Raw genomic sequence first — 19,992 nt, forward strand, 5'->3', positions numbered from 1 at the left:
GAGAAAATCATAGGACAGACAAACATGCATTCAGCGACGGCTCTAATTATAGTTAGATAATAATAAAGTCACGGTGGGAAGGGTGTGAATTAAATCCCACAGGTGGCGTACACAACACTCTAACACTGGTAACCGTGACAACAGTATCGTCAACGCAAATCAAGCCATGTCAAACAGTTCCAAAATTGCCCACTGTGTGGACAGTGGACACACACACAAAACCTGAGTACATAATTGCTGAGAAGTGTGATGCGTGTGCTTCTGTGTATGTTTTAATCAAATCACATGATTGCGCACGCATGTGTTGTTGAGTAAATGTGTGTGTGTGTGTGTGTGTGTGTGTGTGTGTGTGTGTGTGTGTGTGTGTGTGTGTGTGTGTGTGTGTGTGTGTGTGTGTGTGTGTGTGTGTGTGTGTGTGTGTGTGTGTGTGTGTGTGTGTGTGTTTTTCTCCGTACCCTCCGTTGAGCGTGGGTGTCAGACCAAACAGTGTGCACAGCCCCACAGACATGAGCAGGGAGCTGAGGACTGTTACCACGGCAGCCAGGGCCAGGCCCCACTTGGACTTCACCATGTCGATTTTACCTAGGAGGGAGAAGACCATGTTGCATTCAGAGGAAGTTACATTCATCCCTTTCCTAAATTAGGGTTAACTACAAGGAATTAACTGTATTAAATGATGAACTATTATGATGTGTTTTACCACCAGGTGTGATGTTGAAGTGGCATTACAAGCCATTTCAGAACACACCAAGCCATCACAACCGGTGGTAAAATAGGGGCCCCTAAACATTTTTTAAGAGTGTTGTGACTCAGACTGTGCCAAATAGCAAGCACTAATTCCTATCAACCAGTGTGTGTGTGTGTGTGTGTGTGTGTGTGTGTGTGTGTGTGTGTGTGTGTGTGTGTGTGTGTGTGTGTGTGTGTGTGTGTGTGTGTGTGTGTGTGTGTGTGTGTGTGTGTGTGTGTGTTGTGTGTGTGTGTGTGTGTGCAGCTCAGCCGATGTGGAGCTAATATTTGTGCTGGCCAGCGGCTGGTTTGCCAGCAGGGGAGTTATGATAGTGGCAGAGATTGTTCCTTTTAAGGATTATCCCAGTACCAGACAGGAACAGCCTTGGCACGCACGCACATACACAAACCCACACACGTGATACCGGAGTTAATTCTGGAGGTTTCTGTTGTACAGTCCAAAATATGTACAGCAGATATTGTACTGTACAACAATTATTGAATTTCAGAAAAGTATACTGACCAAAACGGGATTATTTGATTTGTCCCACAAGCTTGTATTTGAACACTTTATAACCTAATTGTGTGGTTTAAAAATAAAGCCAAGAGCAAAGCTGAAAGCCAGCAAGTCCATCAGGCAACTCATTATCCAGCCCGAGAGCCAAACAGAAAACTCAATACCCACCAAGCCAATTAGTTATTCAGCCAGCCGGGGTCAGCTTATCAGACCACATGTTTTCAAGCAACTCAGTCGATCAAGCAAAGACCCATCCAGTCAGCCATTCAGTGATCAAGTCACAGGCTAAAATAAGGTATTGTCTTGCAATCATTTTTCCACAGAATAAGCGGGAAACAAACGCCCTTATGGAGAATGTTGGACCCTAAAGGAAAGCAAAGCCTTCTTTGCTAGTGAAGCATAGCTGGTGAGAGGCTGGTGTTGAGGGAGACTCACGGGTGGAGAAGTAGATGTAGGCGAACAGGATGATGTAGGTGGTGACGAGGGGGATGAGCTCGGCGATGCCGATCTCCTCCTTGAAGTGGACGTGCACCATGTGGTCCTCCCCCAGGCTGCAATTGGCCGACGGGTGGAGCTGCTTCAGCCGCGCGCGCAGGCTCCCCAAGAAGCTGCATGCGCGCACACACACACACACACAGACACACACACACACACACACACACACACACACACACACACACACGCACACTTTTAATAAATGAAGGAGCAAAAAAGGGTAGTTGACTCCAAGTTGAAAGATACTGGGTTCGATACGCAATGCCCAATAGGAACCTGTAGGCATGCTTGAGCGAGGTGTCGAACACTAACCCTGCTCATTAATGACATATAGCAGTTTACACTTAAACAGTTAACAGGGATAAAAGTGTCTGCTGAATGAGTATGTAGTAAATAGTTTGATATATCCACAAGAACAATAGAAACGCTATGAGTAAGGCACTGCCCACACCTATCAGATGACCTACAGAGTGTGACGGCTTTATGGGATTCATACAGCGACCCATTTGTCTAGCATGGGACAGCAGCCGATACCTGGCATGCTTCCAGGCTGGGAGGAAGCATTACTCAACGACTGAGCAATAGTAAATATGATTCATGTTATATAGCCCAAACACTCACAAGTGTGATAGTCTTTGGGTGTGTGTGTGTGTGTGTCTCTTATCTGTCTGTCTCTGTGTATGTCTGTACAGTAGGTTCTGTGCGTGAGTTGGCCAAAAGTATGTGCGTGTATCTCTGTTCATGTCTGTCCGGTATGTTTTCGGAGTGAGTTTGTGCGAGTGTATGTGTGTAAGTGAGTGAATGAGTGAGGGTCATACCGTGCATCGTAGGTGCTCAGGGCTATGGTGATGGTGTAGGTTACCACCCGCTTCTTGCTGTAGTGGCTGACCCCAGTGTGTTTCCCCGGGACCCCGAACAGCAGGTCTGAAAACAGACACAACACACATTGTTACCAGGCGCTTATAAGATTCACTCATCCCTGAGCACTGGTGTCCAATTAGCTCAAGAGGTGGCTTGTTCGATTCCACGGAAATACTGCAACTAACACCGAGTTGCACGCTGACAACTAGCATGGCATCTTGACTTTTCGCTGCCACTAGATGAATTTGTGAATGTGGGAATGAGAAATTTAAAAGTATACATACATACATATGATGCAATTATATTGCTTATCTTATAACATCTTCCAACTTGTCAGTTTTGTCAACTTGCTTCCTGTTTTTTCTCATCACTGACTCTCGGTCCTCTCTCTTCCTCGGCTGCCTCTGTCCAGGTACCCCCACTACCCGTCCTCCATCATCACCTTTTTTCATCACCATCACCTGTTTTCCATGTCCTACACCTCCCCAGCTTCCTCCTCCTCTCCCCCTCAAACCCCCTTCCTCCTTCTCCTCCTCTCCTCCTCCCCCTTCCTCTCCCTCCTCTACCACCTCACCATCCTCCTCCCCCTTCCTCTCCCTCCTCCTCTACCACCTCACCATCCTCCTCCCCCTTCCTCTCCCTCCTCCCCCTTCCTCTCCCTCCTCTACCACCTCACCATCCTCCTCCCCCTTCCTCTCCCTCCTCCACCACCTCACCATCCTCCTCCCCCTTCCTCTCCCTCCTCTACCACCTCACCATCCTCCTCCCCCTTCCTCCTCCTCCTCTACCACCTCACCATCCTCCTCCCCCTTCCTCCTCCTCCTCTACCACCTCACCATCCTCCTCCCCCTTCCTCTCCCTCCTCCACTACCTCACCATCCTCCTCCCCCTTCCTTTCCCTCCTCTACCACCTCACCATCCTCCTCCCCCTTCCTCTCCCTCCTCTACCACCTCACCATCCTCCTCCCCCTTCCTCTCCCTCCTCTACCACCTCACCATCCTCCTCCCCTTTCCTCTCCTCCTCTACCACCTCACCATCCTCCTCCCCTTCCTCTCCCTCCTCTACCACCTCCCCATCCTCCTCCCCCTTCCTCTCCCTCCTCCACCACCTCACCATCCTCCTCCCCCTTCCTCTCCCTCCTCTACCACCTCACCATCCTCCTCCCCTTTCCTCTCCCCTGTCTCCCAGCCCCTCCTCCTACCTCTCAGCGTGGCCGAGGTGTGCAGGCCTTTGGGCTCGTGCTTCTGGACGGTCTTCAGGAGGTCAGGGTCCGAGTCGAAGAGCTCCTGCTGGTTCTGCCAATAGTTGCCGGGGGACACCAGCAGACAGCCATGCTCCGGCAGGACCGTCTGCATCCGCCGTAACCCCGGCAACAGGTCTGTCACTTGGAGACACAAGTGTTCCAGACTCTGCACCCCAGAGCTGGCCCGGGGGGGAGGAGGAAGGAGAATGGGTCGATTAGAAAGTCCAGAAATAAAAAGGAGAGCAGCTGGTTGATCTGTTTTGTGCTTGCATTATGTCTCTGCCTATTCTGCACTAAATTCTCTCTTAACGGCCCCTGGAAGCCGGGATCCCTCTTGTGTTTTCCTTCACCAGGTTTCTTCCCTTGGAGCTTTGGGAAGGGCATTGGCTTAGAGCCAGTTGTTCAATGTTGGCCTGAAATACCATTTGAGACCGGAACGTTGATCCAGCCCTTGATCTGATAAAAAAAATGACCCCAACATTCCTCAAATCAAGGAAGTATGCCGATAACATACCTTCCAACTGTTTGTTGCTGCTGCTTTTAAGATAAGGTCAGTGTTTGCAGTCAGCACTGTCGCTGTATCTTATCTTGGCTCAATATTTCAACGATTTTTTTAAACAGATAAAAAAACGAACAAGGTTCACTGTAAGTTTGTAACTATCCTCTTTTTTTGTATGTGCATTATAACTACCAAAGAAACCATGATAGAGTGACTTCATACAGTGATCCTGGTCAGGTTTCAGTACTAAACACTGCAAGACCCACGGCCGGACCACTGATTGTGCCTTTCACCTCTGGCTCTAGATCACTTTATCACAGAGCGTGAATATTTCTTTTATACACATGTTCCTGTTACGTTATGGTTGACTATATTTAGCCTGTGGACTATCGCGCATCTCACTATAATTCATTTTAGTATATTTCTCTTTTTCTAAGAGTCCTTGCATAATCGAGTACCGCCCTACAAAACAAGGAGAGGAGGGAGGAAGAGGAGCTCCAAGGATACCTGTCTGAGTGGACATGGTTCCTGATCTCTTCCAGTAGGGTGAACACCTGTCCCAGCGGCGGACGGAAGGCGTCCACCGGGAGCAGGCTGGAGCCCCAGGGAGACACCGCTGCCTTCACCAGGACCTGCTGGATGTAGGCTACCGGCGGACCCCGGTACTGCACCACACACACACACACACACACACACACACACTTAGATGGATGCAGTCGTACTCTTTTACATTTGTTGCATAATGTATACAGATAAGAGGTCTCATTCTATATACAATAATTAAACTAATAAATCAGTCCAATTATATCCCTGATTATTGATTTACTCAAATTGAGTAGTTACTCTAACCTATTTTGCTATTCAAATAACACGACTGTATGTATTGTGTGTGTGAGGCTTTTAAGAACAGCAGGTTAATTAGAGAGAAGAGGATCCGTGTTGAGGAGATGTTAACAGCAGCACACCGGTGCAGGAAGATGAGACCCGGGCGGCCAGAAGACATGTTCCTTTATTATGGATGAGCCTCCATCTCATAGTCGGAGTCAGACTGTGTGTGTGTATGTGTGTGTGTGTGTGTTTAACCATCTCAGTTGTGGTAGAGTGTGTGTGTATGAATGTATAGCTTTCAGTTGTTGTGACAGGGCAAGTGTGTGCCTCTGTTTAAATATCCCAGAGTGTGTGGCTGTGCCTGTGCGTGAGTGCGTGAGTACGTGACTGAGTGTTGACATTTTCAGCACCTACCCAGTCGGGCCGTTCAACAGGGTCCCCCAGAGGATTGTGGGAAGGCGAGGCATAGCCCCTGACGGCGGTGGTGAACTCCACGGGGCCCGTCCCCGGCAGCGGCAGCCGCAACAACGGGTAGCTGAACGCAACCAGAGAAACATTCAGCCATTAGGGAGTGACTGAGTGACTGAGTGAGGTGATAAAAACTAAGTGCAAATTTAGATAATATCCTTGTATAATGTATCATAATTTTTTAGCATTATAAATTATTCTGTTTAATTGTTTTTAGTTGCTGGAGATCCATCCAGACAGAGAAAAGAAGAGAATTCACTCTTATTTATACACACAGGCTGCAGTCTAGGAAACTGGAGCAGAGTGCTGCTTTATATTTTAAATCACTTTGTGATTGTTTCTTTTTTACACTGGGTCAACAACATTTCCCTCAATTTGCAACAGTGGCTGCAAGACAAACTTGCAAAAATATATAACTGGGGGGGGGGACATTGACTACACAAAGTGACAGACCGACACAGACAGACAGGTATGATTACGAAACAGCACTCTATCTTGTGTAGTGAAACGCAAAGCAGACCTGTGTTGTGCTAATGACATTCCCCCTCCGACCAGAACACAGTCTCCTCAGAGAACCTGAAACCAGGGCCTCTGGGGGCTTTTGTTGCCAAATTAAGTATTAACTCAAGAGACAACTCCCCATCCCCCCACCCCACATGATCCCTCACCCCTCTTTCTCCCCGGAGAATGGGCCGGCTCCTATGAAACCAACTGAGCACATTTAGCAACCAACAGCGGGGGATTGGGAGTGTGTGTGTGTGTGATTGCTTTTGATAGCTGATGTGTGTGAGAGCTCATTTGTGTGTGTGTGAGGTTTGTGTTTGTACGCATGATAGCTCATGTGTGTGAGAAAGAACTTGTGCTTGTGAAAATCTATGTTTTTTTTTGCAACCAGAATGACCACATTTTTTTATCAAGTGAAACCTGTTTCATGGCTGCACACACTACAAGACAAGACAAAGCTCAGCAGGATTAGGCCAGAGTGAGTGTCTGTGTCTCAAACACACACACACACACACACACACACACACACACACACACACACACACACACACACACACACACACCAAAAGAGAGAAACAGGGTCAAGCATGCTAAGCCTCGTCTCCCATGACCCTACAGGGATCCCATTGTTTAGCCATATAAACTGCCTGACTACTCAAATATTAAGCAAATGTGATATATTGCTACAGACTACCAAATATGAAATTTGTATTTTCCCCTTATATCTACCATACCACCAATGCTCTAGCTTGTAAAATAAACTTGGAATATGAATGTAAAATGTACATTAAAAGCTCACCTTCTCACATCGTAGGTTATAGGTAACCCAGTTGTAGTCTAAGGTCAATATTAGTGTTTCATAACTATGTCCTATCTCTGATGGTTACCAGCATTGGCCCCTTGTATCCCTGAGTTTAGCCATTTAGCTACAGTTAAGCTTGTTATCAACCTCCATGATAAGGCCTTCCTTCAGTGATTGGAAAACACGTTGCATCCTGAAATTACTGTCAGGGATTAATTAAGTATAATCTTATCTCATATTTTAGGAAAGTGCTGTATTAACAAACAACATCATGTCCTATTGTAGAAATCACTACTACCAATCTACTACCAATCACTACTCAACTAGAATGCCCATATCATCTCATTAGAGTTCCAGATATTGGTGCCAAATCGCACATTAATAGAGCAGCAGCCATGGGCAGGCAAACCAGTGGGTTTCCGTTATGAAGTACGGTCATATTTCTGAGTGGTTTGTATTAATGTCTCTCCCTCTGTTTGGGTATATTTGTTTACAATTTTTTTGTTTTTTCTAAGTGCATTAAAGTTTCATTGGTTGGATTTGTGGTTGTGGTCCATGGCTTGCCAGGAGGCAGCTGGGTAAAGGGTCAGTAGTGGAACACGCACATGAGGCCATCTCCATCTCAGCTATGCTGTGCGTCTTACTTCAGCCGTCTTTGTGTTCTTTTGTAGTTATTTCATGCATTTTTTGCATGAAATAGCTTTACTTTGCAGAGTCCTTCCTGTTGCAGCCGGTTCCCCTAGTTTGGCCTTAAGTGTTAACAGTACTTTGCATACTCACAACCCCTTTCTCTGTGGTTTGGTAGTTCTGAGTTCCAGTGAAGTACAGCTGCCATAGCGTGGAAATAGTGAACAGTGACGATGATGCAACTCTTCACTCAACCACTGCATGCTCCACTCCTTCACCTCTTCCCACTTCTCCTTTCTTTCTCCCTCAATTACTTTTCTTATCCTTCCAACTTAATACCTTCTCCCTCAATCCCTCCCACACGCACACAAACACACAGCCACCCCTCCCCAGGGATCCTGTCGCTCCGCTGTATATCCACAAAGGGCTCCATTGTCCGCTGGAAGACCCCTCGCTGACAGGCAGATGGAGGGGCAGCACTGACCTTCTCACGGGGACTCTCTCCCCCTGTCTCTCTCTATCTGCCCCTCTCTCTCCCAGCACCCTGCTATCCTCGCTCGGGCCGCAAGTCCACTCACTGTCACTTTTTCACTTCACTCCCCCCCCCCCCCCCCCCCCCCCCCCCCCCCCCCCCTTCACCAACTCACTAACTTTACAGCAGAGGGGATATGGAAAGGTGTGTCCGTGTGCGTCTCTGTGTGTATATGTGTGTGTGTGTCTGTGTCTGTGTCTGTGTGTGTGTGTGTGTGTGTGTGTGTGTGTGTGTGTGTGTGTGTGTGTGTGTGTGTGTGTGTGTGTGTGTGTGTGCGCGTCTCCGTCCAAAAGCACTTCTTTAATTAGCTGTGAGTAATTTATGAGGACCAGAATGCTTTCTTATCCGATGTTTAATGCATTGAGTGTGTGTTTACGGCCTCCGATAGAGATATAGCCTCCATCTCTCATACACATGCATCTCTTAGCAGGTTTTACCTGACTTTTCACACCACAGTGTGTGGAAAGCATTGCATTCATCTAGTTCATCCATCCATCTTACTTAGCCACCTATTATCCGTCCGTGTGCCAGGGGCCTGGAGCCTATTCTAGCCCTCTGAATGGGATACACACACATGCACACGCACACACACACACACACACACACACACACACACACACCCACTCTCTCTCTCTGCACAGACGTGAGCCAAGCTGGGAATCAAATCCATTGAAAGGTACTGGCTTCACGCTCCCAACGTGGTACTTGAACTCAAATGCCTATTGCCCTGGCATGCCCTGGGTCCGGCTTCACTCTTTAATCTAAATTGCTCAACACAAGCAGTAGCAATAACAACAGTTATATCACTATCAACTATCAGCGACTGTATCACTAGCATTCCTGTAGCAGAGGCAATAGTAGAAGTAGAAGTTATGGCAACTGCATTCGCATCAGCAATGGCAGAAGTAGTTGTAGAAATAGGACTAGCTATAGCAATATAACTTGCAAGAGCACTGACAATAGTAGCAGTAGTATTGATAGCAACAACACAGGCATAAGCAGCCACAATGGCACTAGCAATCGTAGAAATAGTAGTTATAGCAACAACACAAGCATTAGCAGCAGCAGCGGCACTAGAAATAGTAGAAGTAGTAGTTATAGCAACAACACGAGCATTAGCTACAGCAACGGCACTAGCAATAGTAGAAGTAGTAGTTATAGCAACAACACAAGCATTAGCTACAGCAACAGCACTAGCAATAGTTGAAGTATTAGTTATAGCAACAACACAGGCACTAGCAACAGCAACGGCAATAGCAGTAGCAGTAGCCATGGTAGGAGTTGTAGTAATTGCCGCTACAGTAGCAATAGCCGTGGTCGAAAACATATGAGCACTAGCACGACTAGTGGCGGGGTCCCTACCAGCAGGTGAGGATGCTGGCGGAGGTGAAGAGGATGATGGGTACGGGGTAGGAGGCACACAGCAGCCCATGGTGGTAGAAGGCCGCTGAGATCTTCTGTCTGAGCCGCTCGCGCAGCGTCATCCTGGGGGGCGGGGTCAGCTGCCGGCCATCGGGGGGGAGCGGGGCGCGGCCGGGGAAGAGGCGGCGCGGGGCATCCAAGGACCTGCGGAGGGACAGGGGGCGGCCCGTCAGACTGGGGGAGGGAGTACATGTGACCCGGTACTAGGGATCGGGATCCCCAGGCCGATACAATAGTCCCCATCATATGCTGTTACAGGCTGGTTGTTTCTTGATTTATTCCTCCTGGTTCAACACATTTTGGCCGATATATCGGTGCATCCCTAGTTACAGTTTGCCGGGACAGTTACCTATGTCCTCCTAAAAAATGTATTGGCCATTAAAATGTATCAAATCAATATTATACGAAAATAAGTTGATCAATATAATATATTCAAGAATGTAGTGTGGCGATTGTCCCACTGCAAGAACAACAATAAAATGAAAACATAACATTTTCATAATAATTTGACACCAGCGGTGAAAGATTACTTACTCAGCACCCTGCCCTGGCTTTAGGTTTGGATTTCACTGGATTCAATTACATTATATTACATTAGAGGACACCTAAAAGGTCCATTCACGTTATGGGGAAAAGGGAAGGCCACTGCATGAAAAGAAGGATTTTCGTCAGTTAACAGAACTGTAAATTGCTGTGGATCTTCAGGTCCACGACTGGTCGGGGGCAGCACAGAAAACTACCAGGAACTGCCCGGAATTCACGTGGATTTTCTAGCAGTTTTACATGTTTGAGAAACTCCCAAATAATGTTATAAAAAAATTATACACAAAACAGTACAATTCTTTCAACTATTTATTATAATAATATCCGATGAGGGTCAGTTACTTGGCAACAAGGCACCATCAGTCCACACATTGATACAGGGGTTGACTGACCCCTGATCTTAGCTATGAAATGCCAGTGTGTACCAAGAGTTAAGTACACAATCCTAAATCTCAAACAACGTGCAGTAGTTTGACTACAGTCACCTTATCTCTTATCTCGCTTAAATCCACAGTGGATGCATTTACAAACATCTTCCAACAATGCACTCAACATGAAGAAATTATGCTGGGGTTAATGTGTCTGTGCCCTGCAAGCTCCAAACTTCTACTGCCTTTCCATTAAAATGTCTGTTAAGATGAGGATAAGGCCAGGAAACGTTTGCAATTACATGTTTGAATGCAATACCTCTGGAAACTAGATTAACAACCATGACCTGCTTTATGATAGGCTGGTTGTGGTTCTGTGAGAGGATCAAGGATGGCTTCCACAAAACCGTTCCTCTTTACTTTTACCTAAACTTTTCGCGTTTTTATTCATAACATACTACTTTAATTATTTTCAGCTGCCTGTAAGACATACGAGACCTTACGCAGGGACTTCCAGCCCAGCCAACCGGCCCTCGCTGCTCAGGCGTTCGCCATGAAGAGTTCAGCCCAAAGTCCACAGAGAAGGATGAGTGTACGATTTATTACAGTAGTAAATATGAATATAATATAGAAGATAAATCTGGTATATAGACAGTGGTAAAGTGTGGCATGAATAATATTGTAGAGGCATCGTGTCCACACACAGTGCATGGAGCAGTAATGATTGACTGTACTAATTGTGTTCACAGCTGCTGAAAGTGAGGCAGAGTGTTCTAGCTCCACATTATTTGATATCCGATGAGGAAGACGGCACCTTTGAGGGGGTGTCTGAGTGGATCGTTAGACCTCCATCCGTTCACAGCCAGCTTGTCGACCTGTGTGCCACACTACGGGCAAATTCTAGATTCTAATCGAAAGTACACGGCTGCACATCACAGACATTCGTAAACTGGAGAACCCCTCGACAGAATGCCACCAAGCACGTATGAGCCTGAGGCGGCAAAAATACATTTCTAGGGTCATCTGATGCCTCATGTCTGGTGATGGGCCAACTCTTTTATTGTGGGCTAATAACATACATTTATTATTTTAATAATTGTTAATATTATAAGGGGCGGGTTTACCAAAGCCCCCAAGCCAGGTCGACCAATATCAACAGATCTACCAACCAATCACAAGTGTTTTTTACTTGAAACGTCTGTGGTTGAACCTGTGTGAGGTAAATTCTAGCCATGCGTGTTGGAAAGCTATTCAAACACTAATTTGACACTATTGACACACACACTAGCCAGGGGTGAATGACCCTCCAGCTCCACGCTGGTTCGTACCCGACCATTTATGGCGCTGTCTAACGCGAAAACCACAGGGCGTTGATTGTAGGGAACTTCCTGGAATTCAGAGGGCAGAAAAATCAGTTTTTCGTGCAGTGGGCCTTTGGTCAACATGCTTGTGCAAGCTCTAGGGTTAGTCCATACCTTCAGCAACACGTGTGGTCAGCCGACCCAGCGGTCAGCACCAATAACAACTTTTCTTCCCAAAAAAGTGGGCGGTACCAGTCCAAAGACTGCAACCACATTGGTTAATTTTCCAGGAGACGTGGAATCCCAAAACATGTTTTTGAACCCTAGCTGAGTTCAGAAACATACAAACAGTACAGGCACCGGTGCTCCTCCCTATAAAAGCAATTCATACATCCCACATGACTTGGTACTACACAGCGCTCATTCATAAGCATGTAAAGAAGCATTGTAAGAGCAGCACGTATTCCACGACTAGACAGAGGTAAAAACACCCCCCCCACACACACACACCCCAGGAAGGAACACACACCCCATACCACATCTCAACGCCAGAAGAATGATCAGTCATTATCACTTCCATTCTGGCACCTGAAATACTACTGGGCAGAGTTTGTAGAGTAGTCGAACATTAAACACAGCAAACCGGCTGCAGCAGGCCCATGACACAGACGCCACAATCAAGTCCAATAGACCCAATCCATGTTTTTTCAGAATGCAGGCAATCATGTAGCAATAGAAGTTCCAAAATGTCTTTGATGATCTGATAATTGTTTGGCATAGGAGTTCCCAACACTTCCTGTCGCAAGCTATCTCTGGCTAGACAAAAGCAGGGAAATCTGTTTGTTTGAGGGCTAGAAGTCTGACACTATCTACAAAGGGTTAGGCTGAACCGGAGTGAGGTACAGGAACACATTAACAATTCGTGAAACTTTAAGACATTAACAAATATCACCGTTATAAATGTCCACACTCAGGGATACCAGTGTTGATTGTAAGTGCATGTAGGTCACATGCACAAGCACTTCCACAACCAACTCTGCCAACGCTATCATTACTGAGCAAATCCCATGCAGTAATTAACCCAGAAATTTCAGTGGACCTTTGGCCGATCTAGATAAGGCAGATCACCCTCAGCCCCACCACCACTGTGACACGTGTCGGTCAACATACCCGCAACATATTTGTTTACCTTTCCAAGGAAGCAGCTCGGCCTGCACCCTAAAGGACTGCCCCCACGGACGTCACTCCAGAGAGTACGCGACCCTATGCAGAGCCATGCTAGAAGCTGGCCTGTGTTTTCTGATCATACCTGCTCGCAGGAAGCCAGGCCAGCTCCCTGAACCACGACCGCTTGCTCCCCCTGATCGCTGCAGAGCCGGCAGCCCTGGGTTGTTTAACCTTCGCTGGTACCTCATGGTTGGCATAGAGCTCGCCTTTTCCCCATGGCAGTGAGGCGGGGTGCATAGCTGTTCACCTGTCACCCCTGCTAGAATCATTCCCCATGAGGAACCCGACCTTGTGGTTGTCTCGGTCTGCCGCTATAAAAAACAGCGGCGTTGAGCGCGCCAGGCACGCGATAGCCATCGCAGATGGTTCACAACACGGGAGCTTTGGGCGGTAAGTCCTTCCTCAGCTGAACAGGCCCATGGTTAGGGGTGAGGCCGCCCAGATACAGCGGAAAAGTAACTTCTAGTCCTGTGTGAGTCGAGCGATCAGAAAGGACGGTCGGCGGTCCGTTGTGGTCTCCGTCCCGTCTTGCATGATAATGTAGTCCATCCGTCAGGTGCACCGTTAGGCAGTGTCACCGTTAGTAAACTAATCCGGGATTAAACCGATCGGAAATGACTCGGGCCCTGTCCTCTGCACCCACGTGCAGCATGCAGCTCTTTCTCAGGCATCGCTGCACACAGCAGTCTGCTGCTGAGAGCTCACTTCTACACGACTGTTTCACTGGGTGCCAGGGTTAGCTTACACTGAAGCTGCACAATATGGTTTGGTCGATAACATGTTATAAACCTCGATGCGCGTGGAATGAATGAAAAGAACAGATAAAAATAAGAATACTATGTTTAATAGCAGTTGTTTTGTTTTTGTTTTTTAAAAACGAGTTATATGGAGGTAAAAGGGAAAAGTTAAGAAATGTAAAAAACATAATAACAAAGATGAGACACATGGACTTGTTTAAACATTTGATAAACAGTCATCTTCCTCTCTTAAGGCAGGTTGTTGTGAAGTCTAGGAGATGCAACATTAAAGCTAAGACTGTTCTTTGGTTTTCAACCTTGTCTTTGGCATGGAAAGCATAGTCCTGCCAGAGGAATAAAGGCTCAGGATAAATGCCATGCCCTGGCAAAAAAAAAACTGACTGCAACAACTTCTAATCAAAGACTTGAGCTGTAGCATTAGCCTGGCATTATTCTGTGGTTTGGGCCAGCAGTGCCTATTAGGCAGATTTGTAAAGGTGTTACAGAGAACCTAAGACACTACGCAAAGAAACGACATGCTGAGAAACAACAATGTATCATTTGATTAAGAGAATTGCATGCATTAGAAAGCCCAAATTCTATTCAGAAGCAGATTGGTCCTCTCATCACGAACAAGTAGCCTGGGGATTCATGCATGTGGACCCACAAACCAACAAGGTAACGGCAAGAGAAAGAGTTGTACTCCATACACTTAAAAAGCACTGCCTTACCTCTTCTCAACACTACCCAGTATCCCCATCTTGAACGCATCTCCCGGCCCTATAGATTCCATGACCGCTATATCTAGAGCGTTCCCTGGCATTAAATACATTTTAAACTGAAATAGCTTTCCTGAGGATAGTCCTCCATCAAAACCTGCGGCAACATCAGTAGTACAGCAGCTGAGTCTGCATCCAAAAGCAAGTCCATATGCTTGTTAAAAGTAAATGCCTTTCTGGGTGATGTCTGATGTGTCAAGTACACAGGTATTGTGAAGACTGCCGGTTCAAACATTATGGCAACAACCAATGGGGTTATTGCATCACCAACTACACAACCCCAGTGGCAAAAAGAACCAACCTGTCAATCAGTTACCATTGTCGTTATCGTTATTATTTGTCATTCTCAAAAAATGGTTAACAACGGTTCAATATTGACCTTACAGTATGCCGAAGCCGTTTTATCAGGGGAACCACTGTAAGCGGAAGGGACAATCGGGCAAATACAGAGATAAAGATGAATGAATAGAAGAAGAATGAAGGTATTGTATTTCAAAAATTGTCTCACAATGTTCCCCTTTTGAAAAATAAACCTAAAGTTCAATCTTATTTAAACACTTGCTTTGTTTCTGGTTGAGAGTGGAGGGACGTGGTTCCCGGAAGTCTCGATACAGTATGCTTCTCTACAGTATGCTCTTCTATACAGTAGGCTGTGTGTTGACCAAATGAACTACATAATGTAGCACCGCACAGTTACTACACCAGGAGACCTGCGTGGTGATGGGTGATGCAACTCTGTCGCAATGGCACCTGCCCGGAGGAAACCATAACATAAACTATACGTTTAACTCACAGGCGACCCACTATCCGTTCTAATCGGCACAGCTCGAATCAATACAATGTTCCTGTAGCACATAGCAGACCAACAGCAATAAGGACCCAACTTAAAAGTAGCGTCACGCCATAGGGACACATGCTAATATTAGCCACCTACACTGCCTTCCCTAAGTATACACATTGGCTTTAATATCATCAACATAAATGTAAACAGCAGCGACAACTGTTAAACGAGTCCAATACACACTTTTTGTACAAACGTAATCAGTCAAACGAAAACCCGGCAATATGCCAATGTTGTTTGGCAAGCCTATGATTAGCGCCTAGCAGCGATATTCAATAGCGTGATTTAGTTGTACCATGATGTAGATAGAGGGAGTCTGTGAATCACCCTCCTGAACACCCAGTGGCTCCAGTCCTATAATCATTAATTTACGGTGTTTTCATGCGCTACGTTAACCCTATAACTCTTCTATTCCCTAGTTCTGCGTGCTATATTTTGCTAGGCAGGCTAGCTAGGTTAGTGCGAATGTGAAGGTAAAGCTGCTAGTAGCTAAACATGTAAACATACTGGCCTTGAAGAATTGCACGTGGTTCACTCAACTGTCTTGGTCCGCAGTCCTTTGGTGTTTTTTGTTGTCCTTTAGGAAGAACCAGAAAAAGCCCTGGATTTTTGATCTATCTAGACTATCAGGTGCCTGCCTCGATACAGCTACTGGCTTACATCAGTTACTGGTTGTCAAATCCCAAAGGAAACCTCTCCACTTCGACCTCTCATCCTTCGGTGTGGGTACATTGGGTTATGACGACATCTAGTGGTTCATTGACATAAACAGAATATTAGGTGTTCTACTCTTATGCTGTTTATATTATTTTATTTTCTCGTTTAAATCAATGTCACAGATTTTTTGCTTTTTAATAATGTCATGAAAATTTGACCACAGGTTGAAAAAAAAAGTCACCCTGCCATCATCCAATGGTAGACTTGACCATTTGGCAGGCAACAGCAAATCCGGGCTGGCCTATTGAAACAATTGCTTGGCAGGTCGATTTTTCCAACCTCGACCATGTTTGCACAGTCTCTAGAGATAACCCCAAAATATATTCTACAATCATTTTCTAATTATTTAGGACATGATATGTTTGGAGCAGATTCTCCCAATGGATTCTGTGGTCAATAATGGGACACATTGCACCCTGTCAAAGATGTGTAAAAATCAGCAAAGTATTTAAATCAATGTTTGTAGTTTAATATGCTTGTGGGGCCACCCAGTTGTCCATCCATGCAGTTTAATATTAGGGTTTGTATGTTCCTTTCAATGTGGGTTAGCTAAACAAACCACTTAGAAAAAGAGAAGCTGACATCTGCTTTCCTTCTACTGTGCTACTTTGAATATAGGCTGAAGTGCATGTTCTTTCCTGTGCATCATTCTTTTTTAGAAACAGTTTTTCAGGCTCTGGTTACTTTACATATGCTGGCCAACACCAACAAGGTTCAAAGGAACTGGTTAGCTGCCCTCTGCCAAGAGGTGCGTTGCTTCAAACAAATCATACGGTCAAACAAACTAACATCTAGAGAACGGCGCTGGATGTCCCACGGGCAAAGAATGAGGCTCCTTTATCGTGGACCTTGAATTGAAAAAGTTTCCTCTGATTCGATGGCTTGTCCTTTTGAGTCTTCCTCCAACAGACTTCCACCTAAAATACAAAAATGCTTTTATTTGTGTACAGAATTTTTCAATACAGATTTATTTTAGTACAGTATCTCTAGCAATACAACACACATGAATTGAATGCAACATCAAACAATAAAATAAATAAAAAATTATCATTAAAATGAAACAAAACTTCCAAGTCTTCCATGATTCTCCCAACAATCCCCAAAAAACTAAGTTGGCTCTAAACTACAAATCACCTTATATAGGAATACATTCTTCAGTTTTATGGTCAGATTTAGTCATTAACCACTTGCCTTTATCGAAAGCTACTAACAATTGGAGGCTGAGAACAACCAAGGCCTACAATCCATATGGAAACTAGAAACAAAGTACTTGTAGCCGTACACTAAAAAACGAAATGCTAAATGCTCATTTGAATTCACAAATCTCACACACGCACGCCCACTCACTTGTCCATGGATGTCCCTGCAGAAGCCGGTCAGGAGACCCTGTACGTGGAGTGTGAGACAACACTGGTGGGTCAGACCCTTCAGCAGCCTCTCGGAGCCTTCCTCATCACCATCCTCGTCCTCGTCTTCCTCCCCTTCACAGCGGACCAGCGTGACCATGTTTCCCTGCCGTGACAGACATTAGGTTCAAACCCCAGTGACTGCGATAGACAACAGAGTCACATCACAGAGACGGACACACAGTGTGATAGAGACTAAAGGGAGGATTATGGTTCCACGTCAACGCAACGCAAGGACCACGCAAACGCAAACCTGTTTTGGTTCTGCGTCGGGTTTTAGTGAGCGGACCAATCACAGCCCTTGCTGCTGCGTCGCCTCGACGGAAGGTTACAATTTTTTGGAGGCGCACGTCAGGCCCTTGCGGGGGACGCAAGGAGGGTCCGCAAGGACGTAATCGGCCCGGAAACCCCCTTGCGTTGCGTCGACGTGGAACCATAATCAGCCCTTAACAGATGGATAGACAGACAGAGAGACAGAGTGAGTGTGCAAAGAGAGTCCAACCTTGAGCTGGGAGCAGACAGTGACAAAGCAGTAATGGCTGAAGTCCAAGACCGAACCCACGCTGACCCCCAGACTGAGGAGCACGGTGAGGTCATCCACCAGGAGCACCGGGGGTCCCCAGCGCCCCACCGTCCCTCCGCCACCGTCGTCCTCACCTCCGGCCCCAGAATCACTCACACTGGCCCGGACAAAGTCATACAGACCACGCAGGCCGACAGCCGGATCTCTGACAAAAAGAAAGGGAGAGGGAAAGGGGTAGGAGAGGGCGGGAATGAAAATAAGTTTCAAACTAACAATGTATGCGTAAATGGAGAGCTGGCAACTTATTTGAGCATGAGTGTATGAATTGCATCATTTGCAGGAGACATCTGCTATAGAAAGCAGTCTTAATATAACATTGTCTTACTACCTGTGACATAATACATGTCAAATTTTTATTTAAAAGTAGGGCCCCTGAAGACGGTCAGAATTTTAAGTTTTCATTCTGAAAGAGATCCATTTGGTACCTGAGGAAGTCTAGTGCTTGGCTCTCGGTGTTAGACGTCTTCTGAAGCAAAACATCCAAGGATTGGTTTAGCACTTCCAGGAATATAAGCTGTCCCTTGTCCTTAGCTTGGGTGAGACTCACCCCCTGGACACACATTCAAAGAAACACATTCAAATTCATTTTTATACATTAAAATGCCTGTACTGTGTCATTTCTACTTCGCTGAGATCTGTGTATTATCAGTGTATACAACACAAAAAAAGTTGTGGTCATTAGACACTTATAACAAAACACAACACAAATAATAACGTACCAATCTCTGGCTGACTGCACTGTAGTGGCTGAAGGATTGTGCCAGGCCCAGAAAACAAACTTTGCAGCCCGCTGAAATACAAATGGTGTTTGTAAGATGTGTCTACACATATGCAGAACTGACTATTGCTGAAATGGTTCAGTTGTAATTAATCAGTACAACTACTACTCCTACTACTTACCTTTCAGATAAAAGGAGAGGAAATGATGGACAAGGAAAGAGGCATCCGCCCGTCTATCAGAAACCAAGATCAACTCTCCCTGTTATATATGTCAAACGTCAAATCACGATCAAGTTCAGTAATCAAGAGGAGCTGTGCCAACTTTCAAATGACGGTGCCTATAAAATTTACAAACAGATACATGTTCCGGCCATGTGTTGATGGTATACTAAACCCTACTTTAGCGACGCTAAACGTCATATTCAGAGCACAACAGTGATTGCGATGTTAAAAAGAAACAGTACCTGTTTAAAGTTGTCGGGGCTGGTGTTCAATATAGCGTTCAGTTCGGGAAACATAGCTCAGCAGTACAAACTACAGTAGGAAAACCCCCTTCACCGATCAAATTAAACATTGAATGACAACGCAAGCCTCGTCTTCTTCAATTACATTCTTAAATGAAAGACAGAAGAAGGCATAATGTTTTTAGATATGGTTTTAAACTGTATTTCATCTTTCTAAAGACGCATATGTCACACTGTAAACATCATACAAACGTGGTTGCAACCAATCACTTCTTCGTCTGTAATGGTTTATTTCGATCATCACATATTTTAACTTCAGCTGACACAGCGCCATCTTTCGGTGGTATTCGTTGAATCACCCTGGTAGCGGATGTCGTACCAGAAGATGTCAGTGTGGAGCAGCTAGGCAGAACGTCACAACCACAGTAACAAACAATGAGCGCTATCAGTCAGATATTTGACTGCATTCTTATTTAATCACACTTTTTTTTAAATGCATGTAATTATCATTCAATCATATTGGGTTTTAAAATAATTTACCTGAGATGAAATATATATATATATGATTTAGATATACTAAAATGCATAAACAAAACTATTTCAAATAGGCTGTATATTCACAAAATAGGCATCAAGAAAGAGAGGGAGGTTGAAAGAAGAATCCGGGAACGACGGGACGGCCTTCCAGATCACACTTTTCTGTTGCATGTGGCACACTCAAACATAACATCATTGTATAAATAAACACAGCGCTCTCTCCCTTTCCGGGTTGATGTCAGAC

At 45.5% G+C, this 19,992-nt stretch overlaps 2 protein-coding genes across 5 annotated transcripts in view; both read right to left on the bottom strand.

Moving 5' to 3' along the window:
* scap (SREBF chaperone) overlaps nucleotides 1–16,000 on the bottom strand; it is a 35,045-nt gene extending 19,045 nt beyond the window's left edge. The window contains exons 1-8 of one of the 4 annotated variants that reach the window (XM_079745635.1): nucleotides 15,862–16,000; nucleotides 9,466–9,669; nucleotides 5,585–5,705; nucleotides 4,850–5,007; nucleotides 3,802–4,022; nucleotides 2,557–2,662; nucleotides 1,679–1,851; nucleotides 456–582 (exon numbers count right to left, since the gene is read on the bottom strand). In XM_079745635.1, coding sequence (XP_079601761.1) covers nucleotides 456–582; nucleotides 1,679–1,851; nucleotides 2,557–2,662; nucleotides 3,802–4,022; nucleotides 4,850–5,007; nucleotides 5,585–5,705; nucleotides 9,466–9,587 — 1,028 coding nt within the window. In that variant the 5' untranslated portion in view covers nucleotides 9,588–9,669; nucleotides 15,862–16,000. Of the gene's footprint in view, nucleotides 1–455; nucleotides 583–1,678; nucleotides 1,852–2,556; nucleotides 2,663–3,801; nucleotides 4,023–4,849; nucleotides 5,008–5,584; nucleotides 5,706–9,465; nucleotides 9,670–14,432; nucleotides 14,545–15,828 lie in introns of those variants that run through there. The other 3 variants (XM_079745633.1, XM_079745634.1, XM_079745632.1) reach the window with 3 other exon arrangements.
* A 259-nt stretch (nucleotides 16,001–16,259) lies between these two features.
* Nucleotides 16,260–19,475, bottom strand: elp6 (elongator acetyltransferase complex subunit 6). The gene is made up of 7 exons (XM_079756938.1): nucleotides 19,212–19,475; nucleotides 18,928–19,006; nucleotides 18,747–18,817; nucleotides 18,453–18,577; nucleotides 17,947–18,172; nucleotides 17,386–17,550; nucleotides 16,260–16,955 (listed from the first exon to the last, which is right to left on the bottom strand). Exons 1-7 carry the CDS (start codon nucleotides 19,263–19,265, stop codon nucleotides 16,830–16,832), a joined length of 846 nt encoding a protein of 281 aa, XP_079613064.1. The 5' UTR covers nucleotides 19,266–19,475; the 3' UTR covers nucleotides 16,260–16,829.
* Between the last annotated feature and the right edge of the window lie 517 nt (nucleotides 19,476–19,992).

The sequence above is a fragment of the Pollachius pollachius genome (assembly GCF_949987615.1).
Source record: "Pollachius pollachius genome assembly, chromosome: 1".
NCBI lineage: Eukaryota > Metazoa > Chordata > Actinopteri > Gadiformes > Gadidae > Pollachius > Pollachius pollachius.